General features: G+C 41.0%; 1 protein-coding gene across 4 annotated transcripts in view; it reads left to right on the plus strand.

Annotated features, from left to right (window-relative positions):
- The window catches only part of DIXDC1 (DIX domain containing 1), a 93,082-nt gene that overhangs the window by 55,111 nt on the left and 25,755 nt on the right, over positions 1-12,216 (plus strand). For all 4 annotated transcript variants that reach the window (XM_064375406.1, XM_064375407.1, XM_021671125.2 and 1 more), the window contains 6 exons: positions 1,269-1,381; positions 2,866-3,014; positions 6,262-6,351; positions 8,139-8,192; positions 9,941-9,991; positions 12,003-12,107. In XM_064375406.1, coding sequence (XP_064231476.1) covers positions 1,269-1,381; positions 2,866-3,014; positions 6,262-6,351; positions 8,139-8,192; positions 9,941-9,991; positions 12,003-12,107 — 562 coding nt within the window. The remainder of the gene's footprint in view (positions 1-1,268; positions 1,382-2,865; positions 3,015-6,261; positions 6,352-8,138; positions 8,193-9,940; positions 9,992-12,002; positions 12,108-12,216) is intronic.

Genomic DNA, 12,216 nt, shown 5'->3' on the forward strand with positions numbered 1-12,216 from the left:
CCCTGAGATTGTTTCAGTGCTGATGTTCTCAAGGTGCAGTGCAAAGAGAAGTGGCTCGAGACTCCTTTTCCCTGTCAGATGGGAGCACCAGCCTCACATTCCCATCTTGTCTTGTAGATTTGCTGTTGTTTTGGAGATTTAAAATTCCACTTCCCTGAAAATCTGCATCATTCCCTCCAAGGCTAGTAGTTACATCCAAACTTAAAGGCCAGGTACGGTGGTCCATGCCTATAATCCCAGTACTTTGGGAGGCCGAGGAGAGAGGATTGCTTGAGCCCAGGAGTTTGAGACCAGCCTGGGCAACATGGGGAGATCTTGTCTTTACAAAATAATCCAAAAGTTACCCGCGCATCATATGCAGCTGTAGTCCTAGCTGCTCAGGAGGCTGAGGCAGGAGATTTGCTCAAGCCCATGAGCTTGAGGCTGCAGTGAGCTGTGATGGAGCCACTGCACTCCAACCTGGGAAACAGAGTGAGACCCTGTCTCAAAAAAATAAAACAAAACAAAATCTTAAGAATTGTTGAGAAGATCTGAGGACAATTTGAAAGTACTGTGTTGGAAATATAAATAACTCTTTGATAGGAATAAATCAAGTAAACCCTTACTCCATTATCCCTAGCAGGTCTTTCCGCTTTTGACCTATTACCTTCCCCTTGTCATGCTCTAGCTCAATTATTGATCTATAACTGCTCCTCTGCCCAGCCTGCCAATGTACCGCCTCCAGCACCTTTTCCCCTTGAACCACCGCCACCCTGTACTCTCCTTTGTGATTAGCTCAGAGCTGATCTGCCATGATAACTTGGCTGGTATTGCCTGTATCTGTGAAAGATCAGTGTATTGGAAATAAAATTTCCTTCTAGCTCCAAAAGCTACTAGATGCAGACTGGCATCAGTCTTTGAACGTGGGCCCAGGGATGGCAATGGCGGAGGTGGTAGGAGGTAAAACAAAACAAAACCTAGAGTTCTTTGAATGCTAGATTACCCATCATTTTGGTAAATCTCTTCTCAAAGAATTAGGCTTAAAGGCATCTTTGTTGTGGAAAAGACCTTATAGGACTGGGTCATTCCTTTATTCAGTATTAATTTCATTCATTCAAAAAGTTAATCATTAAATAAATATTTTATTTTCTGTGGGCCAAGTACTGTGTTAGCCATGGAGGAGTAAGATGAATAAGAACATGTCCCTGGTCTCAGAAATAAATTATGAAAGCTGCTTTCTGAACAATTCTTCATAATAATCGTTTTTCCTCCTTTTTCTTCAATCACAGCCTGACTTCACCCAGTCCAATCCACAGTGCAAAGAGCGAGTCCATTATAACCCAGTCAGAAGAGAAGGCAGATTTTGTGATTATTCCCTCTGAAGGAATAGAGAACAGAACAGGTACTGTCTCTCTGCCTGCCTGGGTTGGTTCAAGGAATAGCCAGCTTGAAGAATTTAGAGGTCCCAACCACCTATAAGCCCCCTGACCTTCCCCATCTCCATGGTCTGTGCATGCAGGCTCAGTGCTAGAGGACTCTAATGACTTTGAGCCAATTAATGTGGTTATCCTCTTGCAGAATGTCATTTCTGATGTCCTAGCTGTCAAAAATCTTGTGGCAGCATAGACAGGCCCTTTCTCAGCTGGCTGCCTATGAATTAGGAAATGACTTTGGGGCAGTCAAAAGCCTTACTCAAGTACACACTTTTATTTTTCATATCTTATACAAATAATTGCAGTACTTACATAACTTAAATTGGGACCAGAAATACATTGTATGAGCTGAGGTGTCTGTGAGGACATAAGAGAGAAGAGAGCAGGACTGTATTAGGCTTGGTATGAAGCTACAGAAAGGACCATGAAGAGTTCCCTTTGTTTAGACTTTCATACTGTTTCAGTTGCTCTTTTTTTCTTACATAGAGAGAGAAACATGTAAGAAGCAAGATGCAAGACTTAGAATTTTATTTACCCACAAGAGTTGTACTGAAATAGAGGCCCTCAGAAGAAAAACTGGAATTGAATTCTTCTGCATTCTGCTCCCCGTCTAACCCTGGCATTAGTACCAAAGAGTCAGTCATGTTATTGAATCAAAACTCCAGGGGCTTTGGAGAGAGAGAGGGAGATCATTTAATGAGTGCCTCTCTGGGCCAGGCACCAGCACATGCCTTGCACATAAGTTGCCTTATTTAATCTTCACAGCAAACCAGAGGGGTTATTATTACTTGTATCATGAATGAAGAAACTCACTGAAAGAGTTTATGCCTTCCTGAATTCTAGAATGCATTTTAAATGGCTGTACATACAATTAGATAGTACAAAATAGACAAGGAAACCAGAGCACAGAGACCTTAAAGCTAGGAAAATAAAAGTGATATTAAACAGTGTGCGCAGCTGCATTTTTATTTGTTTCCTGTGTGACTCACACAGTATTCTATATGAAAGTGGTCCAGTTATAACTGAGTTGTCAAAGGAACATTGAGTTGAAGTCTCTCCTCTAAAGCTTCAGAGTAACCAGTAAGATTTTGTTTTCATTGCATCTGACAGCTCCTTTCTTTGTACCTGGCAAAATCAGGCTCTGGGAATGCCAGTTCTAAGAATTAAGGGTAAAATCTGTGTGGCCCATACCATACCAGTGGTAAGAGGGACTCTTACTACTTCCTAAGTGTTTTAAAAGAGGATAGATTGTTCTAGCACCAAGTGAGCCTGGGGCCTGAGTTCACAGCCAATTTATGCTTCACAACCCCACCTGGTGGAGAGTCCAGTCTGTGCTGTGAAAACAGGTTCAGAATGCAGGTGACCTGAACCTGTGAATGCTATCCCGTGAACGCTTCCTGCCGTAAATCAGTTTTCTTCAATATGAACTGTACTCCCTCTTTTCATTTTGTAGAGGAGACAGATTCTCCATTATCTCGTGACTGGCGGCCAGGGAGCCCTGGAACCTATCTGGAGACCTCATGGGAAGAACAGCTGTTGGAACAACAAGAATATTTGGAAAAAGAAATGGAGGAAGCAAAGAAAATGATATCAGGACTACAGGTAGCTCTTTCCCTTGTAGTTTGCCCTTGTTATACCAATTGATTATTAAGTCACTAGCATCCATTGAAAATAAACTGATTTTAGTTTTGCAGGAGGTCAGAACTGAATGAGGGGTTTAGATATTGGGAGTAGTATAGAAAGAGTAGAAAATTCTTTATATTTGAGTACTTTAAATGAACTTTGTGGGCTATTGTTCATAGCACAGCACTTAGGATTTCGGCAAGCCCAGGAGCTATTACTGACCCCTAACAAGCCCTTATTCTTGACTCTCTGCTACACAGGTGGGCTTCTACCCCATATGTGGCTATAGACCTGCAATTGCAGCTTTCACCAAAGAATGGCCCTGAATAGTCAGGGATTTTTTCCTAGGAATTCTCTAGCAGGAAGAGTGTAAGAGCCAATAATGCTGCCAGGTTTCCATTTGAGTTTAGCTAAGGGATTTAGCTCACTCCTAATACATGTGCAAATGGATGCCAAGGTGTAATGGTCAGGTAGAAGAGGTTTTTCCTTAACCAACAGTGCCTTTCAGTTTTTCATATACCTGTAGTGCCAGCTCGGCAAATCTACCCCAGAGACTGACTGACCCACTTGACAGTTCCCACCCTGAGTGACCTCCCGGATTCCTGTCTTTGTGTGTCTGTCTCTGTTTGGGGGAGCCCTTGTAGTGTGCTGATGACCCTGAAATTGCCTAGGAATATTCCTTTCTGTTTGTGCTGGGAACTGCAGTGCTTCAGAATTGTCAAATATTTATGGACACGTAAACAAAGCCCACATTATGTGTGTGGCTCTGGCAGCCGGCAGGCGGTGGAGGGCGTGCTCCCAGCTAGCCTGCAACAGGATAGGGACACAAAGGGTTCCTAAAGAAAAAAGGAGATTGGTGCTGCGGTAAAGCAGTTTGCATAATGTATGCCCCAGGAATGGAGAAGTGTGGGAGGAATGTTTCCTGCATAAACATTCCCAAAGAAAGTTGTTGGTTTTCCTTCATTTGCTCTGTATTTTTAAAATGGCTGGCTTATGAGGCCTTTTAAATCTCTTTTCTGCCACTCCATTAACGAATACCTTCATGGAATGTTTTTGTGTGTGTTTTGTTTTCATAGGAAGTATGCCATGAAGAACTTAGGGATTATACCCAACCAGGTTGTTCCCAGGATAATTTGCATTATATGAACATAGATATTCATCAATTTGGCTCTCAGTTTGTTTGCATTTCTTAGTCCGGGAGAAATTCGATGGCAGATTAGACAGAAAAAGAAGAGAACTGACAGGCAGAAAGTCAGCATCTTAATATTCCCTGCAAACAGAAGAGTTTTAATTCACAGCCACATGATCACAATGAGAATTCAGTTCCATTGTAGAATACAAAAGGGCTCACAGCATCCACTGGGCTTCTTAACTCTTTCACTGATTAACAAGTTGCATGCTAAGCCACATCCAAGGTTTCTGACTTACTAGTATTCCTTAGTTAGAACCCTTTGAACAGTTTGCAGTTATACTTTTTATTTCCATAATGTTGAAATGCCCTGACCTTCCTGGGGTCCTGTAGCTTCTTATATATGTCTGTACCTGTTGCCATGACTGTGAGATAGCCAAATTCATTTGACTTACTCAAATTTTATTATTAGCGTTTGGTAGATCAACTGTTGTCTGGATTTTATTTTGTTGATTGATTGATTGAGATGGAGTCTCGCTCTGTTACCCAGGCTGGAGTGCAGTGACATGATCATGGCTCAATGCAGCCTTGGTCTCCTGGACTCAAGTGATCCTCCCACCTCAGCCTCTTGAGTAGCTGGGACCACATGCATGTGCCATCATACCCAACTAATTTAAAAAATTTTTTTTATAAAGACAGAGTCCCACTATGTTGCCCAGGCTGGTCTCAAACTCCTAGGCTCAAGGGATCCTCCTGCCTCGGCCTCCCAAAGTTCTAGGATTATAGGTGTGAGCCACCTTGCCCAGCTGAATTTGTGTTCTATTTACTAAAATAGGAAACAGCTTCTGTAACTCCTCTCTTTTGAATCAAGACAGAATTGATTCAGATATAAAATGGGGTCATATTTTTCAGTCTTTCACTGATCTGATGGATACCTGCAGGGACAGATCCAAGTTTTGTGAGTCTTAAAGTATATAATTTGTGTCTACGCAGGGGGGCTTCTTAAAGAATAAGATTATAAAATTATGACTATAATAATTAAAGGGACAGATCCAAGTTTTGTGAGTCCTAAAGTATATAATTTGTGTCTACGCAGGGGGGCTTCTTAAAGAATAAGATTATAAAATTATGACTATAATAATTAGGTATAGGCCAGACATGGTGGCTCACACCTGTAATCCCAGCACTTTGGGAGGCCAAGGCCGGCAGATTGCTTGAGATCACGAGTTTGAGACCAGCCTGGGCAATATGACAAAACCCCGTCTCTACTAAAAATACAAAAATTAGCCAGGTACAATGGCACATGCCTCTAATCCCAGCTACTTGGGAGACTGAGACATGAGAATTGCTTGAACCCTGGATTACAGTGAGCCAAAATCATATCACTGCACTCCAGCCTGGGTGACAAAGTGAGACTCTTTCTCCAATAATAATAATAACAAGTAGGTAGAGGACCATGGGAGAGGCAATGCATGTGAGGGGCATAAAACTGTAGATTTCTTAGCTTCATGGTAAATCTGCCTCCCCATTCCACCTACTTATATTCTAATGAAAACAGCCTGGTATCAGGAGCTGAAATGAATGAGGACATCACTCTGGAAATGTTTTCCTTCTTGTTCTATACAGGTTGCTTTAGGGAATAAAAATGCAGAATTATTAAACAAAAATCAAACCGGAGTACTCCAAATATATTCCAAATAATTCAATATAATACTCATTTCTAAGCTGTGATGAGTCTACACTGCTTTTAGATCGTTTTTTCTGTCTGGTAAAATTGAATTTGAGCAGCTCCAGTTTGAAATGTGTTGTGTCTCTTTTGAAAGAAAGGTTTGTTTTTAGATTTTCTTCTGGGGCCAAGGTACCTTGAAGCAGAGCAGTAGGGTGTCCAGAGAGTTGAAAGAGACAGAGCATGGGCTTGACGAAAGGAACTAGTCCCAGAGTGAGCAATGGGAAGTATCCAAGGAGCAAACATTACCAACAAAATTTCTTGAGGAAGCTGAGTTGTGATTTGAATTTGGGGTGAGCTTACCAAGCTCAGCTCTGGACTAAGTTATCTGATGGAGAGTTAGGTTTCTTTCTGCCTTTGTGGTTATACAGGCCTTACTCCTCAATGGATCCTTACCTGAAGATGAACAGGAGAGGCCCTTGGCCCTCTGTGAACCAGGTGTCAATCCTGAGGAACAACTGGTAAGCTCAATCTTTTGTGACTGGACACTAAATTTGTATGTATTTGACTTATATTTAGCATTTGATACTGCTGTTCATGGCTTCTTGAAATGCTATCTTCCTTGTTCAGTTCTCCTGGTTTTCATCCTACATTTTTGACCATTGTTTCCTTCTTCATTCATTTAATAAACAAATATTTATTGAGTGCTGACTATATGCCAGGCACTATTTCAACATGCTGGAGATATGGTAGTAACAAAACAGACCTAAGATCCTACCCTTATGGAATTTACATTCAAGTTCTCTTTGAAGCTTCTCTTTTTCTGCCTGTGCCTTTAATGTTGGTATTCCTCAGCATTCCAGTCTAGGTCATCATGTGTCTTAAACATTCACCTGGGCAGTAGTATCTGCCTGCATTTCTTCACTCACTTCCCACTTGCTTCTCATGTATTTATTTCCGGCTCAGCTCTCACTATGGATTTCTAGATTTGTGTATGCAATATGCAACTGCCTGCTTATTATCTCCACTTGTAAGTCCCATAAGCATCTCAATTTCAGTGAGTCCTAAATTAAAGTTTTTCTATCCTCTGCCCAACCACCAAAGCTACTTGTCCTTTTGCATAGCTATTTTGGATACCAAAATGTGCCAAACAGAAATCTGGATATTATCCTTGAATCCTTTTTTACCCTTCCCTCTATATCCAATCAGTCACCAAGTTTTATCAGTTTACATTTCTGATTTCTTCATCCATTTTTCTCCATTCTCACAGCCACTTAAAAATCAAGCCTCTATCCAGTATTCTATGAGTGGATCCCCTGGGGTCAGGAGTTCAAGACCAGCCTAGCCAACATTTGTAAAATCCCATCTCTACTAAAAATACAAAAATTAGCTGGGCATAGTGGCTGACACATGTAGTCCCAGCTACTTGGGAGGCTGAGGCAGGATAATTGCTTCAACCTGTGAGGCAGAGGTTGCAGTGAGCCGAGATTGCACCACTGCACTCCAGCATAGGTGACAGTGTGAGACTGTCTCAGACAAACAAACAAACAAAAAACCTCTATCCGGTATTCTAGCAGCCTTATAACTGGTTTTCCTGATTCCTCTCCTGTCTTCTTCTAATTCATTTTTTGTAAAACAGCAAGAGTAATTTGCCTTAAAGACAAAGTTCATTTTGTCACCCTTCTGCATAAAACTTTTCATTGATTCCCCATTGTCCTCACTGGCCTTTCATGATCTGGCCCTAATATTTCTTGCCAACTTCATCTCTTGCCGTTTCTTCTTTCCTTTACCACACCGCTACACCCAACCCCTCAATACTTATTCTTTTTTTTTTTTTGAGACAGAGTCTTGCCCTGTCGCCCAGTGGCACAGTCTTGGCTCACTGCAACCTCTGTCTCCCAGGTTCAAGTGATTCTCCTGCCTCAGCCTCCTGAGTAGCTGGGATTACAGGTGTGCACCACCACGTCTGGCTAATTTTTGTACTTTTAGTAGAGATGGGGTTTCACCATGTTGGCCAAGCTGGTCTCGAACACCTGACCTCAAGTGACTGCCTTGGCCTCCCAAAGTGCTGGGATTATAGGTATGAGCAACCATGCCCAGCCCACCCATACTTATTCTAAGCTTTATCCATATAGGTCTACTTGCAATTTGATGCATATGCTTCCATCAGAGGGCAGAAACTTTCCTGTTCTTTGTATCCACAGTACAGAGCTGGCATCCAGTAGTGCTCAATAAATATTTGTTAAATGAGTGGCCTCTGAACTTCACAGCATAGGTGCTTAGCCATCTCTTTTTGTCTTATTTTCAGATTATAATCCAAAGTCGTCTGGATCAGAGTATGGAGGAGAATCAGGACTTAAAGGTATGTCAAGACATGTACATTTAACCCTTTAAAAATATTATGGGAATGTTAAACAGCTTCAAGAGGGAAAGGGATTTCAGAATTGGAATCTTTCCTGTATTGGTATTATGTCTTTACTTGAAAGAGAGAGATACATCCCAAATATGTCAGGAAGGTAATAACTTTTTAATCCTGGTGGTAGGTAATAGAATTTCTGTTTCACTATTGGTTGTACCATTCTATATGTTTGAAATATTTCATTTTTTTTCTTTAATTAAAGAAAAAATGTATCTAATACCAGTACAGTCTTTTTTTATGAATGCTTGTCAGAATTCTTTTAGGTCAGTGATTCCTAGTTTTTCTTTGGGTCTAAGTATATGACTAAGGCCATTGACCCTCTCCCTACAAGTATGCATGTAAATATATACTCATACTCATAGACATGAATTTGTTTTTTTGAGACAGTCTCACTCTGTCACCCAGGCTGGAGTGCAATGGCACAGTCTCAGCTCACTGCAACCTCTGCCTCCTGGGTTCAAGCAATTCTCCTGCCTCAGCCTCCCAAGTAGCTGGGACAACAGGTGCCTGCCACCACACTTGGCTAATTTTTGTATTTTTAGTAGAGATGGGGTTTCACTATGTTGGCCGGGCTTGTCTCAAACTCCTGACCTCGTGATCCACCCACCTTGGTCTGCCAAAGTGCTGGGATTACAGGTATGAGCCACCACACCAGGCCAACATGAATTTTTAATAGAGCAACTTTTATTTATTTGTTTTGTTTTGTTTGTGTGTTTTTTGAGACAGAGTCTCACTCTGTCAACCAGACTGAGTACACAATGGAATGATCATGGCTAACTGCAGCTTCAACCTCCCAACCTCAAGTGATCTTCCCACCTCAGCCTTCCAGGTAGCTGGGGCTTCAGGAACGCACCACTATGCCTAGCTAATTTTTGTATTTTTTGTATAGATTGCTCTCACCTTGTTGCCTAGGCTGGTCTTGAACTCCCCGACTCAAGTGATTCTCGCATCTTGGCTTCCCAAAGTGCTGGAATTACAGGCATGAACCACTGTGCCCAGCCTAATAGAGCAACTTTTGAGCCCATCTGTGGAGTCCAAGTTACAAATCCACATTTTAGATATGTTAATTGCAAACTCTTGATGTGATACAAGAAGAAGAGATGAGATTGGGGTCTGGGTTATGGTTGTTCCCCTTCTAAAATCGATTTCCTAGTGACAATCGTATACATATATTTTATCTATTGCAAGGGAATGTTAATTACTCAGCATTTCGTTGTTAGGCTAAATGTGTTTTTGTTTGCCCCACTCTTGAAGAACTAGAAACACTCCAACCCTTTGCTGAACATTAAGAATAGAGATAATTATTTAATGACATTGGGGGTAGGCATATTTAATCATCTATTCAGTGAGAGGGATTTAGATTATTATAATTAGGTTTTCCTGTTGGTGAAGATTGCTAAATATAGAAATGAGAGCCTATGGGAATTATGGGGCATCATCTTTCTTGGCAACTCTTCTCTACCTGAGCAGTTAAGCCTGGGTGCCAACAGAGAAGAATGGAATGGTTCTCTTCTTGTTTCTGTGGATCAGCCGTTGTCCTGCTCACTGGACCAGAACTGTTCAGCCTTAGTAGAGGGTTAATTTTTCATGGAATGATCAACTGAGTTTTGTTCTCTTGCCGACAGTATGAGGTAATGCATTCTGAAGCAACCCAGATGTCACCATCTGATCTAACTATATTTGGTTTGCAGAAGGAGCTGCTGAAATGTAAACAAGAAGCCAGAAACTTACAAGGGATAAAGGTAAAAAAGGAAGACATTTAATTCTTTAAATAAACTCTCTGCAACATAAAGTAGTCTATTGGTGAGTGGTGAAAGTTGGAGTTTTCTGTGGACCTTTAATAGCTCTGTGCTATTGGTAAAGAAAGGGCTTTGTGGGAGGGAAGTGAGACATGTCGAGGAATATACCTTTGTTTTGCTGAAGCTTATGTCTAGTAGTTATGACTCATGGTGCTGCCATTTCCATCTGTGCCATGTTGATTGTCTCTATATGTAAAGGAATCCTCTTCAATGTGAAAGAATGTCTTTTAAAAAATTATAATTTACTTAACACTGAAATTTCCTTTGACATGATCAGTAAAAAAAATAAATAAAATATAATTTACTTTGTTTTTGAGTAGTTAACTAACATTCAAATCATTTAAAGGTATGAAAAAATAAACCATGCATGAAGAGTTTGCCTGCCAGCCCTGTCCCCTTAGTTACCTAGTTCTCTTTCCTAAAGGCACCTTTTTTTTTAGAGACAGAGTCTCACTCTGTCTCCCAGGCTGGAGTGCAGTGGCGTGAGCTTGGCTTACTGCAGCCTTCACCTCCCAGGTTCAAGCAATTCTCCTGCCTCAGCCTCCTGAGTAGCTGGGATTATAGGTGCCCGCCATTATACCTCGCTAATTTTTGTATTTTGAGTAGAGATGGGGTTTCACCATGTTAGCCAGGCTGGTCTTGAACTCCTGACCTCAGGTGATCCACCCACCTTAGCCTCCCAAAGTGCTGGGATTACAGATGTGAGCCACCACACCCAGTCTCCTAGAGGCATCTTAACAGTTATGAGCACATCGGTGTGTATATCGTTTTCCCCCATGGTTTTACTCAAATGGTAGTATACTATAAATATAACTTGATACCTTGCTTTTTTTTCACTTAGTAGTGTATCTTTGAGCTCATTCTATTTCCTAGGTTGTTTTTATGGCTGCATAGTATTTCACTGTATACATACATATATGCTGAATGATTTATTATATATGATAATTTCCAATCTTTTGCTAATATAAACAACGATCTAACAGCCTTGAATCTATGTTATTTCATCCAAATGGGAGTATATTTGTGGAATAATACCCAGAAGTAGAAGAGGATGTTTTTAAGTTGCTGCTTTTCCCCTCTTCCTTATGTATCCATTCATGGGCTAGACTAGAGTTATCACTTAGCAACATCTTCCAAAGTATATTCTGTAGGCTTCATACTTTGGAAACACTTCTAAAAACGAACGTGTTCCATGGTCAGATAAGTTTGAGAAATGCTCTGCAGTCTTGAAGACTCACTGTGAATAATAACATATTAAAGGATCTGAAAAGGTCTGTCAAAAAGAGGTTGGCCTAAAAATGACTTAGAATTATTAACCACAGAAGTATCTTTTCTCCCATGTAATGCCATGGGGCACAATAATGTCCCATGGAGCACACTTTGGGAAATATTCCTTTAAACTAGTGATGCTAAGGGTATCTTAGTACCTTTACCATGTACTGTCATGGGAGAGAGCATAATTAAGATTGGGCTCCCACATTCTTCAGAGTCTGTACCATTTCTTTGCAATCTGTAAAGAGAGAAAAGTCAGGACAAATGTATTAGAATGCAGCCCTAGTCCATTAGTTCCATTTGAAGCCACCGTGGTCGATGGAATTTGTTATAACTGTCCTTATAAGTAAGGATATCCAGCTCATCTTTTGTTAGGCAAGATAGGAACCAAGAGGGTTCAAGCTGAGGGAAAGAAAGACTAATGCTATTATTAAGAAGAGAAAAAATCAGGTTTCAGTAAGTTTCATAGAACAGTGGTTAGGATTTTGCTTGGATGCTGGTTTCCTAGAGGGGGACAGAAAAACCCCTGCTCAGCAACTTGTGGCAAGACCCTTTTACTCCATTTGTCTTCCAGTCTGCCATAATGAATGCTGGAAACACATTAAAGGGTTTAGTAATTTTTAGCCATGACTGGCTGATTGATGAATTGAGACAACAACAATTAGTATGCCTTTTCCCTTAGGATGCCTTGCAGCAGAGATTGACTCAGCAGGACACATCTGTTCTTCAGCTCAAACAAGAGCTACTGAGGGCAAATATGGACAAAGATGAGCTGCACAACCAGAATGTGAGTTAAATGAATGAGCGTTGACCTCAGTGAGCCCCATTAGCAGAACAGGTTACTGCTTGAAGTGCTATTAGATCAGCCATCCTAATCTCTTATCTTGCTTCTGGGA

This window comes from Aotus nancymaae, unplaced genomic scaffold (genome assembly GCF_030222135.1).
Source record: "Aotus nancymaae isolate 86718 unplaced genomic scaffold, 86718_ANA_hifiasm-v0.15.2.pri h1tg000012l, whole genome shotgun sequence".
Taxonomy (NCBI): Eukaryota; Metazoa; Chordata; class Mammalia; order Primates; family Aotidae; genus Aotus; species Aotus nancymaae.